The 16,179-nt window shown below is 42.6% G+C and overlaps 1 protein-coding gene across 2 annotated transcripts in view; it reads right to left on the bottom strand.

The window, feature by feature from the left end:
• MYO5C (myosin VC) overlaps positions 1-16,179 on the bottom strand; it is a 1,024,918-nt gene that overhangs the window by 477,457 nt on the left and 531,282 nt on the right. For both annotated transcript variants that reach the window (XM_085644174.1, XM_085644175.1), the window contains exon 16: positions 8,813-8,910. In XM_085644174.1, coding sequence (XP_085500300.1) covers positions 8,813-8,910 — 98 coding nt within the window. The remainder of the gene's footprint in view (positions 1-8,812; positions 8,911-16,179) is intronic.

Genomic DNA, 16,179 nt, shown 5'->3' with positions numbered 1-16,179 from the left:
CTCAGGGACGCACAGGTCGACGGACCAGGGGTTGCGAAGGGACCTCGAGAGGAATCACAAAATACCCGCCCACGGAACACTCTTGGAGTGTAGGCCAGTAATATTCAGTGGAATCACTGCTCGGGGTCTGGATTACAAGTAGCCCAAAGCACAGTCTCAGGGATCGCCAAAAAGGATATGTTGCTGCAAATGTGCACGGTGTCCAGGGGTTCGGGTTGCACAGTCCCCACGAGGGCTGTGGGTCTCAGGTTTGCTGAGAGCACTGGTTGGCTTCGGGGAAGCTTAGGAACCCACCTCCTGTGTTGCAAAATCCTCGGAGTCCTTCAAGAGCTGCGTAGATGCAAACCAGTCAGATGCATCTTTGGTGCCTGCCTTGCAGGGGAGTAACTCCTTTTCTCCAAGGAGATTCTTCAGTCATCCAATGTAGTGTGGATAGTTGCGGAAGTACTTGGTTTCTGTAGCAGAGTTTCATACAGGCAAAGCAAAAGTCCTGTAGCCAGGGGTTCCTACGTTATACCCAAGGAAGGGGTGGGACAAACTCTGGGGACCCACCTATGGGAGGGTCAGGACAGAGGGGTGCCTACACCCATTTCCTTTGTCCAGTTTCGCGCAGAGCAGGGGCTGAGAGCCCCTGCAACCGGTTTGAGCTGGACTATGCACAGGGACACCAAATGTGCCCACAGTGCAGACATCAAAGCACTCTCAGAGTGCACCCACCCAGCCCCAATACACCAAAGCCTGTCTTGGAGGTGGTCACACCTCCCTGTGACAGGAAACCTATTGTCCAGCCGTCCCCTGCCAGAGTTTTGTCCAGCAGCAGGAGGGTAGACTCGTGTCTGTGGCTGGCAGCATCCATTTTGTGATGCCAGGGTTTGTAAAGCTAGTACCGGGTGTACCGGTGCTGTCATATTTCACCCTCTAGTAGGGTGGAATCATACCTCCCACACCAGTTACTGATGTGGAGGTATGATTCCAAGGTGTTTAACACCAAACACGACATGTTTCCATGCAGCCGTTTTAAAGTTAGCATTTACCGTGAGGTTATAATGCACTTAAGAGTATATGGTTGGCTGCATCACAAACAACCCCGGAATAGAGGTTCCGAAGGCTGAAGAGGGGCTCTGCACATGCATGGGCACCCTCTCACATAAAACCCAGCACCTTGCCTTCAGGATTGATAAGGCCTGCCATAGGGGTGACTGATGGGTTTATAGGTGCAGTGATAAGGATAGATATAGTGAACCTATATCTAAGTAAGGGGTGCATACACCACCTTACACAGGCTGCTGTAGCAGACCTGTTGTGTCATTTTGAATGGTCTCCCAGGGGTGGCATAATACATGCTGCAGCCACTGAGAGGCCTCTGGGGTACCTATGCCCTGGGTATATAGTATACCATATACTAGGGTCTTATAAGGGTACCCCAAAATCCAATCTGAAGTGTACATAAAGTACATGCAATCAATTTAGAGAGAAAGCAGCTAGGCTGGGGTCCTGGATAGCAGGATCCCAGCCAGACTAAGTCGAAAACAGTGAAACATCAGCAAAAAGTGGGGGTAAATATAAGACGCAGATCCTACTCTCGTACAAACAGAACACTCAAACTTCGTGGAGAAGAGGTTTATCCATAAGGAAAATGTAATTCCTGAAAATGAAAAAAGAAAGAGAAAACAATAATGCATTAGCACAACATGGCTACCTTTCCCAAACGTGGAGCTGTACCCTAGCTTTCCATGTGTACTCCTGGGAATTTTTGTACATTTCCAGAAACTGCACATTTATACCCAGGTCTATGAGTATGTGTATGAGTATAAATGTAGACCTCTATTTTAGTGATTCAGTGATTCATTACTAATTACCACAAATGCCTTTTTCCTGACTGAGCACAGGAAGCCACGAGGGAGTTGTAGTGTGTGAAAAGGAGCGATATGGAGATGGCAGGCTTCGTACCACAATGTTTACCTTATGTCATGTTCTGCATTTGGCAAAAAGATTATTCATTGTTACCAACAATGTAGGAAGTTAAAAAATAGACGGTCACAATATTCGACTGAGTAAATGCGAAGTCTGAATTAACAAAAGATATCTGGTTAGGAGCCAAAATGCCTGCTGAAAGCATACAATACAGCAAAAACTGCTGATTGTGATGGACTACCTGATCACCACAGAAGGTTTTGTAAGTGCTGGTAGGGTCCTTACTTCATTGTTTTATTGGCCTTCCTTGACGAAGGATGTATACGTCAATCCACTATACAATCTCTAGAAGAAAAATACAGTTCCTCTCCAATACCTCTTAGCTTACTGTCTTCCCATAGTTTGCTTGATATATATATGTATATATATATACATATATATATATATGCACAAGAACGCTTCTTACATCGAAGAACCAAAGGGACACAGCGGGGCTTCCAAGAAATTCCTTTAATGCAGCAGATAACTGGCATGACGCGTTTCGACATAAAATGTCTTTTTCAAATGCCTTCAACAAAGTCAATTCACAACCAATCCGCTTATGTATTCTACAAGTCGTTCTGCCATTGGTGGCCATCCAGATGAACCGGGTTGTTTAAAGGAGATACGCTGTGGCTGCGTCGGCGAACCACAACACCCAACATGCATCAGCCTTGAACAGTCAGGTAAGTTACTCCCCCAGGCTTCAATATATCCGATCTTGAGTACTGGATTGAAATATGAACGCAGGTAAACGGAATGATGTCTTTGCTGCTGCCACAAGTAACAATCCTGGGTCCCCAGAACGCCTTCAGCCGCAGAGATCTCTCATAGTCTGGCCAGGAGCCATGCATACAATGATTCAGGCTCCTCCATGAAGTCATGGACTGCGTTGCAGTGGTGCCTTACTGCGGGAGGATGCGGTGGGCTGGAATCGTCCCAATACCTTGGGTCCTGTTTGCGTGCCGAAGCTGCCCTGAAGAGTCCGGCCACTTTAGAAGACGGGTCACCTCAAGCGCGCTCGGGGCCAGCGTGCGAAATATGCACAAGATCGCTTCTTACATCGAAGAACCAGAGGGACACAGCGGGGCTTCCAAGAAATTCCTTTAATGCAGCAGATAACTGGCATGACGCGTTTCGACATAAAATGTCTTTTTCAAATGCCTTCAACAAAGTCAATTCACAACCAATCCGCTTATGTATTCTACAAGTCGTTCTGCCATTGGTGGCCATCCAGATGAACCGGGTTGTTTAAAGGAGATACGCTGTGGCTGCGTCGGCGAACCACAACACCCAACATGCATCAGTCTTGAACAGTCAGGTAAGTTACTCCCCCAGGCTTCAATATATCCCATCTTGAGTACTGGATTGAAATATGAACGCAGGTAAACAGAATGATGTCTTTGCTGCTGCCACAAGTAACAATCCTGGGTCCCCAGAACGCCTTCAGCCGCAGAGATCTCTCATAGTCTGGCCAGGAGCCATGCATACAATGATTCAGGCTCCTCCATGAAGTCATGGACTGCGTTGCAGTGGTGCCTTACTGCGGGAGGATGCGGTGGGCCGGAATCGTCCCAATACCTTGGGTCCTGTTTGCGTGCCGAAGCTGCCCTGAAGAGGCCGGCCACTTTAGAAGACGGGTCACCTCAAGCGCGCTCGGGGCCAGCGCGCGAAATATGCACAAGAACGCTTCTTACATCGAAGAACCAGAGGGACACAGCGGGGCTTCCAAGAAATTCCTTTAATGCAGCAGATAACTGGCATGACGCGTTTCGACATAAAATGTCTTTTTCAAATGCCTTCAACAAAGTCAATTCACAACCAATCCTCTTATGTATTCTACAAGTCGTTCTGCCATTGGTGGCCATCCAGATGAACCGGGTTGTTTAAAGGAGATACGCTGTGGCTGCGTCGGCGAACCACAACACCCAACATGCATCAGTCTTGAACAGTCAGGTAAGTTACTCCCCCAGGCTTCAATATATCCCATCTTGAGTACTGGATTGAAATATGAACGCAGGTAAACGAAATGATGTCTTTGCTGCTGCCACAAGTAACAATCCTGGGTCCCCAGAACGCCTTCAGCCGCAGAGATCTCTCATAGTCTGGCCAGGAGCCATGCATACAATGATTCAGGCTCCTCCATGAAGTCATGGACTGCGTTGCAGTGGTGCCTTACTGCGGGAGGATGCGGTGGGCCGGAATCGTCCCAATACCTTGGGTCCTGTTTGCGTGCCGAAGCTGCCCTGAAGAGTCCGGCCACTTTAGAAGACGGGTCACCTCAAGCGCGCTCAGGGCCAGCGCGCGAAATATGCACAAGAACGCTTCTTACATCGAAGAACCAGAGGGACACAGCGGGGCTTCCAAGAAATTCCTTTAATGCAGCAGATAACTGGCATGACGCGTTTCCACATAAAATGTCTTTTTCAAATGCCTTCAACAAAGTCAATTCACAACCAATCCGCTTATGTATTCTACAAGTCGTTCTGCCATTGGTGGCCATCCAGATGAACCGGGTTGTTTAAAGGAGATACGCTGTGGCTGCATCGGCGAACCACAACACCCAACATGCATCAGTCTTGAACAGTCAGGTAAGTTACTCCCCCAGGCTTCAATATATCCCATCTTGAGTACTGGATTGAAATATGAACGCAGGTAAACGGAATGATGTCTTTGCTGCTGCCACAAGTAACAATCCTGGGTCCCCAGAACGCCTTCAGCCGCAGAGATCTCTCATAGTCTGGCCAGGAGCCATGCATACAATGATTCAGGCTCCTCCATGAAGTCATGGACTGCGTTGCAGTGGTGCCTTACTGCGGGAGGATGCGGTGGGCCGGAATCGTCCCAATACCTTGGGTCCTGTTTGCGTGCCGAAGCTGCCCTGAAGAGTCCGGCCACTTTAGAAGACGGGTCACCTCAAGCGCGCTCGGGGCCAGCGCGCGAAATATGCACAAGAACGCTTCTTACATCGAAGAACCAGGGCTTCCAAGAAATTCCTTTAATGCAGCAGATAACTGGCATGACGCGTTTCGACATAAAATGTCTTTTTCAAATGCCTTCAACAAAGTCAATTCACAACCAATCCGCTTATGTATTCTACAAGTCGTTCTGCCATTGGTGGCCATCCAGATGAACCGGGTTGTTATATATATGCGCTTGCACATCCTTTTTTCTCTTTTAACAAAACGTGACTTAATATCATATCTCTGCAATTAGTCCTACACAGTACAAAATCATATGTACAGCCTTTCTTGGCCTCCAGGACTATTTGGCAAACATTCTTAATGGTTTCCTAATTGGCATGTGCATAGCAAGCTCAAACTGTTCTGGTACAAACGGACCTGGTTCTCCCCAATTCACCCCCGATAACTACAAATATGCCAAACACTGCATGGTGCTAGATAGAAGTAGTGCACCAAACTCTCAAAGCTATGTAATGCTGCACATATGTTTTCTGCTTAGGTGGATCAACCAAAGTTGACCCACAAAGAGGGCATAAAAAAAGACATCACTTTGCCCTTAAATACTAGGAGCTGATCCTAGGTTTCACCATGGAAAGGATACTTTGCAGTTTGGAGCCACCGCTGTCTTTTTGACCTCTCAATCCTCAATAGAGATGTATAAATATTCCCCAACAGAAGTACTCAATGCAAGAAAGGCATAGTGATGGACAAAATTTTCCTTAAAGACTAAGCCTCCAATATTCTTGGAACGGAAACTTGCCATGTAGTCCAAACACACGCTTAAGCAGGTTTTATATCACTCACAAATGAACTTCTCAAATTACATTTTGAGCATCAGACATGATCATCACTTTAGCCAACTTAAAGCCTGGTAAGTCGGCTTGGGACAGAACGGCGCATCGGCCGCTGTCCATGCTTAACATGGACTACAAGATATTAAGTCGTATCTTGGCCGCCCGTCTGATGCCCTACATGACTACTTTAATCCATCATTTTCAATCTGGTTTCATCCCTACTAAGAATACTACCTTAAACATACGGCGATTGCTGCGTATCTTGGAGGCGGATACCTACCCCAAGGCCACTGCCGTGGTATTTGCCGTCGATATAGAGAAGGCCTTTAATAGTTTGGAATGGCCTTACCTCTTTCACGTCATGGCCCGGTTTGGACTGGGAGAGGACTTCATAGCATGGACGGCTTTGCTTTATAAATCTTCTACAGCATGGGTTCGGATGGGAGGGATGATATTGGAAGCTTGTGAGGTGACCCGGGGCACAAGATGTCTGTTGTCCCCTCTTCTGTTTGCATTAGCCATGGAACCCCTGGCGGCGAAAGCTAGGTCAGGGAGGTACTTCATTTAGCTTTATATGCGGATGACCTGCTTATGTTCCTAGGAGACACAGAGAGGGAATTACTGGGAGCAAAGGCAGTGTTGCATGAATTAGGGGAGATGTCTGGCCTTAGAGTTAACTGGGCTAAATCCTGTTTGTTCCCCGTAGACGGACATAGGCAAGACTTACCGAATGTGGCGGGAGTGAAGTGGGAATGCCGGTGCCTCTCCTATTTGGGGGTCCAGATATATCATTCCAGATCAGATATTCTAGAGGGCAACATTGGTAGAGCGGTACGGGGCCTAGCCGGCAGTTTTGATTTTTGGGGAACGCTGCCGCTATCGGTTGCTGGGCGGGTGTCTTTACTTAAAATGGTGGCCCTTCCCTGATTGCTGTATTATTTTGGAACCTTACCGATTTGGATACCAGATAAGACATTTAAGCAACTTACATCTATGGTAACAGGGTTTCTGTGGGGTGCTGGAAGACGGCGGGTTGCCTTGAAAGTGATGAAGCATCCACGGTCAGAGGGTGGCTGGGCGGTTCCTGACTTCGAAACCTGTTATTTGGCTGCTCAATTGCAATGGTTGACACAGAGAGTGGCAATGAGACTGCGAGGTACGGAAGGAGGAGGGGAGGGCACTCCGGAATTGCAGCAGCTCCCTCAAATAATCTTGCATCTTCCTCTCCGGTTGGGTGTTCTCTCGGACGAACTGCGAACATCGTGGCAATGCTGGAGGCGCAGTTTCAAGAGGGTGGGCTTGAAAGTGCCGTATTCCCTTGATATACCGCTCTCAATGTGTGAGGCACTCCCTCACGGAGGGTCTTGGCGGGAACTGAGTGACTGGGCTGAGAGGGGGTTGACTGCCATTGGAGATTTATATGAGGATAGGATCTTTCTACCTTTTGTACCTTGCAGGAGCGTTATGATTTGATTTGAGAGGTGGAGACTTTTTGCTTCATGCAGCGCTTACCACAGCTATACGTGCGCACTGGAAAGAAGGCCAGGCGGAACCTAGGGCTTCGTTGGGATGTCAATATGTAGTAACTGCAACGGGGAAATTTAAGGTGATCACATGCTTGTATAAGCGCCTGACTACTGAGAAGTTGGCCCCTCTGAATGAACTTAAGCGAAAGTGGGAAATAGATGTGGGTAAAGAGATTCCGGACAGGGCCTGGGCTGAGGTGGTGGAGAGAGCGTGGAAGAGTACCAGGAACTCCCGCTTTCAATTGCTTCACTTTTATATTTTGCATCGCGCCTACTTCACGCCGGCAAAAATTAAAGCAAACTTTAATACTGACTCAGATGAATGCCCAAGGTGTCGCAGGGAGGGGGCGGATTTCCCTCACATGTTGTGGGGATGCCCGCTACTAACTGGCTATTGGATGGATATATTAGCACTATTGCAGGAGGTGACAGAAAGAGTTGGAGCTATCGCTAGGGACTTGTATCTTGCATTGATTCCCCCATACTGCTAGAACTAAGATCACCAGAAAGTTTATAGACATGGGACTGGTGTTGGCCATGAGAGAAATTACGATGCATTGGAAGGCGAGTGGACTCCCAAGCTTATATCGGTAGAAAAGGGACTTTGTCAAATGGGCGGAATGTGATGGCACAGTTAGGTTACAATTAGCTAGAAGAGTTGGGAGCGAGCGGGCGCTAGAGGCGGCTAGAGCGTGGAAACCCTTAGTGGGATTATTGAGGGACCAAGAAGCTACGAGCGATGATGAGGCAGACTTGGGAGCCCCCAATACGGAATAGGCCCCTTACAGCACGCAGATGAACTTGCTCGACCATATTCTATATGTATAGGTTGAGTGAGATCGAAATGGTGCCCTGCCCACACTTGAATTGCCTACGACTTGGGATCCATTGACTACACACTTTTTTTAATGGGGCTTAATAGCTCCAGGAGCGTGCTGGATGTGACATGCCTGGAGGGGGGAGGAGGGTAGGTAGTATAGTATAAGATTGATTGGGACAATTGATGCAGCATATTGCGGGTTGTGTTGAACATATGACAAGGTACCCCTGCTCCCTCGATTATGGCATTCAAGACCGGGATAGAGGGAGAACGAAGAAGTGTACTAATTATCCATGAGCAATTGACCTGGGAAATATTGGAAGGGGGGTGATTAAGATTTATATTGTATTATTGATTGGAATTATAAACCTAATAAAGTTTGTTTAAAAAAAAACAAATCATCAGTTTAGCCAACCAATAATAAATAGATATTTTAGATTAGGATAAGTATTTATTTAGTTGATTTTCACAGACAGGGACACTTACTTCAGCAATACTGGCATTCCGTTCTCATGTATTTTTTTACACTTTCCTTACAAGGAAATGTATTAGCAGCTTTCTTTCTGAACCCGCAATCACCAACTGAGACTGGGTCTGTCCATCAATACTTGCATTTGTACATTTGCAATGTGGTACACACTGCTAGTGCAATTTCTGTCATGTTTGGAAGACTGGGTACGCCCAGAAAAAAACTGTTAATTTTCGCTTATATAGCTTGAAAAGGAAATGCATTTATCTATAAAAACACAAACTTACTCAAATGGTAGCTTCTCATCATTTGGCTTTATACATCGGACGTAGTGAGGAGTAGTTGCATTAAGTGTCTCCATGAGCAAAGACAAAGAATTGCGGAACTAGGGAACATGCAGAAAACAAAGAGAACTAATTGGTTTTAGCAACAAACATTGCCTTCATAAAATATTCATATTATTAATTTCACAATGTGTTAAATTGGTGAAAAGCCAAGATATTAGATGGACAACACCACCAAACTGAGCATTTTAATAATGCTATTCAGTTTCCTGCTGTTTGCACCTTCAATATTCATTTTATTTAGTTCCTTTAGAGAATGTTCTAGAAAGTGTGTGTCTTGCATTGTCTGGGTTACGTGGCTCCTAAAACGCCAATCAATCAATTCCCTATTCTATAGAATTTTGAGCTAGAAATCCATATAGAAACCTGCTATCATCCTTGTACACTGGGGCAAGTATGGGCCCTAGATATCTTACTTTATGTTCATCCCATGGGTTTTCTTAGTGCTAATGGCCTCCCTAGAACTCATTTGCCAATCCTGGTGAGCACCACCAGAGAGAATAAGTGTGATGAGTGGGGTTACAGTAGTTGTTTTCATGAGCAGGAAGAGGGAGCAAAGGAGGAGAAAGATGCATAAGAGCTGAACCACTAGCCAGCATGGTGTTCAATGCTGGCCATGGAGACCTTCAAATTACTTATGTAGCTGGCCTGCTCAAAGACCTGATATTTCTGTTAGCCAGAGGTGCTTCATTGTTCTTCTGCAAGGAACAATGCAATTAGGAGAGAGTCATTTTTCTCAGTGAATTTGTTTGTAGTCAAAGTAACTGGTCTCTCTAATTTCTTATACAAGGTGGACGTCAAGTTTGATGTTCAAATGCAAAAACAGAAGCAAGGCTGTAATATTTCCATTATTAGAGAGTACATACTGCTGATAGTTCCGTTTAAGTATTTTTTACTGTCATATCATATTGGGGAGTCCTTGATCTTCTTGAGAAGAATGAAGCACCAGACACACAAAGAGGTTTACAGAGGTCTCCCAGTCTTCTTTATAAATCATGGAGTTTACTAGTGAGATTTAAAGGGATGCACACAAGGACATTGGTACTGTTCTCAATAATTCTTATGTGCAATCCCAGGGATCCTTTACAATGGCAATAAACTAACTATATATTCATTTTACTAAAAATAAGTACACAATAAGAAAATACATTGGATACATAATGAGATTTGTAGTGCAGCAACACCCATCATGTAGATCCCAATAACAAATATTTCATAAAAAGTGCATGTCAACAATTGAGGAAACCACTGACATAGAGCCAACTCCAAGAATAAAGTAGCCTGTGAGTGACGACAGTCTTTCAAAGGGCAGAGTTATACCTTCACATAAGAAACCCACAAGTGGCATTTTCTGAAGAAATTGAGATTGGAAAACAGTGGATAATTAAGAGGAAGACAAGGTCCACAACACAAAAATACAATTCAATCTAAATAAAGCAAAACCATGCCCGTGCTACATTAATTTACATTTTTTTAAGACAGCACACCTGTTTCATTTCTGTACAGAAATCCAATCAGAATTCTGAGTTTAATAATGAGTCAGACCTATTGACTTGAAAAAGCTGGTGGGTATTCTGGATTTGTATTTCAGTAGCAGTCCTGCTTCAGAAGCAGAGGAACAGTTGGTAGTGATAAATGTCTCACTGGACTAATGCATGAATGTGGTTGCTAGGGATACCAAAGGGTGTTCCCTTAATCGGAACCATTTGAACAACTACTGAATGGCATCCCTAGCAATTCATGTGTTTTGCCATTCAGAGAACAAATAAATCTTGCAGAGAAAAAAACACAAAAAGTATGACTTTTGGTATACTAGGCATGTATAAAATAAATAATTGAATATGTCAGAAAGTATGATAATCGAAAGTACTTTTTAGATGTGAAATAGTCACTAATCCATTATTATGAAATCACTTGCTTAGCGACAGAATGAGACATAAGATAGTCAATAGCATGAAGAGAAAGATCTGAACTCCGACCAGGAATGTGATTGGCATTGTCTGAAGTTGGCTGCCTCAATAAATCAATAGTTGAAGTAGGCTGCCCCAACACCGACTCTGTATTTTGTAAACAATGGGTCATTGACAGCTGTGGTGTCTGGACAGATGTAAAAAATGAGCATATTGAGCTATATATTAATAGCATTTATCATCAGCATATAGACTCAATTGCTTGATTTTTGTCCAATAAAAGTGTATTAATTTCTATTGTAAATCAGACAGATGTACTCGGCATTTTGACCGGCTCCTAGTCCGTCATTATCTACCCAGTAAATTCATAGCTAGTACCAAAGACAAGCCTTGTTACAGTTTCAACCCACATATCACTACACTTTCTTCTGTTAACACCTGCTTGAAAACATTGCAGATTTTTTTAAAAAGAACAATATGTTCACCTAGCTCACAGAATGCGCTTCCCTTAGGAGATTTGCTGAAGGAGAGGAAAGCTTTAAAATCATTCACTTTCTTTTGCAGAAGGCTGAAAATGCACATAAACCACTTTCCATCCCTCTCGCTACAAATTCCTGGAATAAACATTAATTTCCATTATTTGTAATAAATATTTAAATTGCTCTAAATCTGTGGAAAGTGAGTAGTCTGTGACAGTTTTCATTGTACGAGCCCCGGTCTCCTGTCTGATTTACAATGTTATTTATTTTCAACTGTTACATTAACCTTGAATGAAGTTGTTTATAAATTACACACAGCAACACTTTCAAACACAATATATATGTATTGTTAAAAATTCCTCATCATTTTATCATTCGTGCATATACATGCAACTACTGACATGAGAAAGTGGACAAAAACTAAAGGAAACGAAAAAATATCCGAACAGCAACTCTTTCAGACGGCTTCATTAACCACTAGTGAACAATTAATTCTGAACAGCTTCCTGCACTTCTAAAATACCCTACTCCCATACATGTTAAATGGAAGTTTAGAAAAACCTCAATGTCTACCAAATTATTAGTATTTTAAAACTGAAGAGGTATTAAGTGACAGAGAGGATGGGTAGCCTCAATAAACAGTTGCAGAAAAGAGATCTTGGACTCTCTTATTAACTATTTCTTGCCTCATTTTTTTTAACCCAACTTATTCCATAAGTGCATTACCACCTCAATGCTCACGTACTTCAGCCAACTCCATTGATAAAGCTTTAAATTCACATGCATCAAATGTTTCCACAGCGGTCTCAAATATTGTCTCTAATCCGCAAAGAGATCCCTCTGGCCAAAGCAGGGCACTCACCAATATTGAGATGTACCATGTTTCATTATCGGGCTTCCTTCACCATGGACCCAAATGAGGCTCTACCACACAAAACATGTTAGCGGGGTTGTCAAAGAGAGGTTCGCCATGTTGTCACTGTTACTGCATAAGTCTGACGCCCAAGGTAATTACCAAGGTGTTCCCACGGCCGAGCCTCCTTGGCTTCCCTGGGTTAGGCAATTTCCTGTTTTTACCTGGCACGCTGATTTCCAGAGTACTGTTTCTTTATTTCACAATAACTTAGGGTCCAACGGACAATCGCCAAGGGCTACATAGAGGACAGCAGACGTAATGCCATTTCACCTCCTAGCGTGAGGTTTTGGTATTTGACTAACCAGACTGTAGGTTGGGAAGAAGGCGGCTAACCTTGTTAGGCATATTTAGGATGGCCGACACATGTTGACCGTATAATGGCTGACAGGGGTACTAATTTTCCCAATTTCATCCCTCTATCAATAAATACCAAAAAGCCAAGAGAGTGGGAAATACTCCTCAGAGCATAGCCAAAGTCCACTCTATCCATATTGTAAAGAACTGGTAACAATAGGTCAAGTCAGACGTAACAATAAAGCATTTTCAGGAGGAAATACAATGTATTTTTTACATATCTGAAACCACATTCTAACAGTGGAAGGATGGGTGTGATAAAACAAGTATCCCTTTTGGGCAATTCCTGCGTCCCCGCGGGAACTGTACCAATTTAGCGTACTGTGATCAGATGTCGACAGAGATGACAGAGAAATTCATTACAAGAGGTTACTCGAAGTGGCTAATACGTGATTCTTATAAAAGAGATCGTTATTATGACAGACAGCACCTGCTAAGTAACCGGGACCCCAAACAGATGTCCAATTTGGTCTTTGTCACACGCCATTCCACCATGAATTAGAAGATACGCCAAATTATTATAAATCCCATTGGCATATCTTAAATGCAGAAAGAGAAAGAGAGTACCATATACCTAGACCTTTGTTTGCCCATAGGAGGAATAAAAATATCAAGAACTATGTTGTTAGATCACACATGACACAAAGTAAGCCCGGTATTCAAACCACCATATATAATAGCACTCTCCCTATAGGAAACTTCAAATGTATGTCATGCAAAGCATGCGATTTTGTCACTGAAATAACCACATGGAACATCAATGGTGTGAAGGTCTCATTGAAAAGCCTAACAAATTGCAAAACTGGTAAAATCGTATATTTTCTACTGTGCCCTTGTAAATTAGGATACATGGGGGAAATCTCACACACTATGGCTACGAGGCTGACAGAACATCGCTCAGACATATGTACAAAAACATCTGCTGCATCATTGGTTAAACATTATATAGAGGCACAACACCCCCTCCCCCCAATGATATACAATGATTAATCCTTGTAAAAATCCATACGAATACTGGAAATCTAAGAACAGAGATCAGAAAACCAAGAGAAGTTTATTGGAACTTTTCATTGGCTAGCTACAAATGAGGCCTGAACAGCAAAATCCCATGGGAACAGGCAATCAGGTGCAACTCTAAATGACCCCATAACACTTAATTCTATCTAAAAACTTGTTTTGAAGATCTGCTTTACATCTTTGAGTCCCATTGTAGGTATTCTCCAGTTATAGGACATGAATAACTCACGGATCTAAGGGGATCCCTAAGATAGCTTTACATATTGCATAGCATGATAACATCGATATATACTGCTATTAAAAAGCCCTGAATATAGACTTAAACTTTATCCCTAGGACGTCCACATTGACATATCTAGATTGCGTACATATTCTTTTACCATTTACCATCTTGAGGAATATGGGTTCTATCCGATCGCATGCATTACACATTATTATCTAGCTAATACTAACTTTTTATGTCCTCAATAGAAATTAGGATGTACCATCTGTTTTCTATTAAATGCCAACAGCTTTTCTTTACATTACTGTTACTTAAGAAATTCCCACCTCTCAGTCACATTAAAACACATAAGGGATTTCTCTATTACCATGGCTGTGTATATAGTTTAGGGTTCAATACAGTTATTTTGAAACATGGCCACCATTATTTAGTGGTCGATAGATCCACTCAGCTTTGAATATATTGCCAGGATTGCAGGGAATCTTTTGGTAAAACATTAATATACAAATATATTCTAAATCTGCCTTATTTGTATCACGGTATACAGGTATCATCTCTCCAAGACTGATCAGGTTCGATTTTCTTTTTCACCGTATTAGACCATTCCATAATAGCTAACACTATTTCGATCATAAACACCTAGCCCAGCCCTTTGTGGCCACCCTATTACACACCTGACGTTTTCTAATCAAGATCATGCAAATAGTTCTCTTGCCTATTTAAGTCCCGCAGACCCCAGTTAACCTGGGACAATATGCTGCTGATACACTAGCATGCATCGCAATTAGGTGCTGTTTAATTGGGTTGGATTTATAACCGATGGTACTAACAGGGAGACTTTTCCGGTTTCGCAACGATACCCGCAAATCGGTTCGGGTACCTGATATGCAGCGCACGCTTCCTTTTTGAAATACATTAGCATCCTGCCTTTTGAGATGCTCTGTACGAGTTCCCCACAGAATCATACAACGACTTGTAGGTAAGAGTCCCACTAGGAAGTGATTGTAACAAACTTTTACTTTTTCATTACATGGGATCTAGAGTACATTATGTCCTCCTTTCTTTTGAATTTTTAAACACTTAGAAGGGCATTACAGCAAACTTCACCACAAAACAGACCCTGTATAGCACAGCTCAGATTAACTATACACCATAGTGGGCACATGATGCTATTCGCACAAAGGGAAAATTCTAAATCGTCTCTCTCTTTATACGTTTCTACATTTTAGTGAAGGAATCTCTCAATGTATCCTTTGTCTGTTTCTGTTAGAATATTGGCCCTGTTTGCCACAGATGCTTCATTTAAGATCATCCCTGACCTGGAAACACTGCAAAATGCCAGGTAAATTCGACTTTTAAGTCCTAAGTTGCAGCTGCAGCTTATACCTGTTATTAAAAAGGCTTTGTCATTTGTTAATTCACCATCCTTAAGCCTTGTCACTATAAAAAATGGAACAAGCCAGGTGGCTTTATGACAGCTCTTTACACTTATCGCCTCATTCCTTTTCAAGTTGAGAAGCCTATTTTTTGAATAGCTCTAATCTTTAGTTTAAAAATCCTATGACTATCTTTCTGGTATCTTGCTTTTAACTTTCATTGCTTTCTTATATGAGGTTGTATCTGTCTAACTGTGAAGCAGTTCTACTGCAAACTTGGGATATAAGGTGACATGTATATAGTAGAAGTTTTATCCGAGCACATCACTGATCATCTATTCACAATGATGGGACATTAGGTGGCACAATTGATTTGTGATGCACATACTAAACTGTATAGACTAAGGAGATATATTGGAGGGCTCTTAGACCCTAACCAGATCTGTTTTAATATATACATTTTTATAGGCTTCCAGTATACATGGCTTCCTGATGAAGGCTGCTAAGCCGAAATGTGCGTAGTATGATGGGAACAAATAAGCCATGATGAAGATGAAAACTTAGCTCTAAATATTTTTGTTAGTTGACGAAACGACCGAGATCTTTTTATTGCCAACATGTTCACAAGAATATCTGCTATCTTATTAGAAAACATTGTTACAACTGGTATTTAAATATAAACAAAAAATATCCTCCATGTAAGATATAAATGAGAACATTTAATAGACCTGTGACTTTATTGTTATGTTTATGTAATACTGAATCCTATGTACAGTTTAACAATATTGAAGGTTGAATGAATAAGTATGACTGAATGATAGGGTTGTTATGTCATATATCAACATGAAAGTCCTTTTTAATTAATTTGTTTGATATATATATATATTGAAATTCATATTCATGATGATTTTTTACTCTCCTTTTGATATAAATAAAAGATTCAATTGCCATTCATGATCTGTTTTTTTTATTTATACTTTAATGCCCCCATTTGATGCTGTTGCCTAAGTAACTTTTCATACAATAACTACATCA

The sequence above is a fragment of the Triturus cristatus genome, chromosome 3_1 (assembly GCF_964204655.1).
Source record: "Triturus cristatus chromosome 3_1, aTriCri1.1, whole genome shotgun sequence".
NCBI classification, from domain to species: Eukaryota; Metazoa; Chordata; class Amphibia; order Caudata; family Salamandridae; genus Triturus; species Triturus cristatus.
This window is presented reverse-complemented; position numbering and strand designations above follow the sequence as displayed.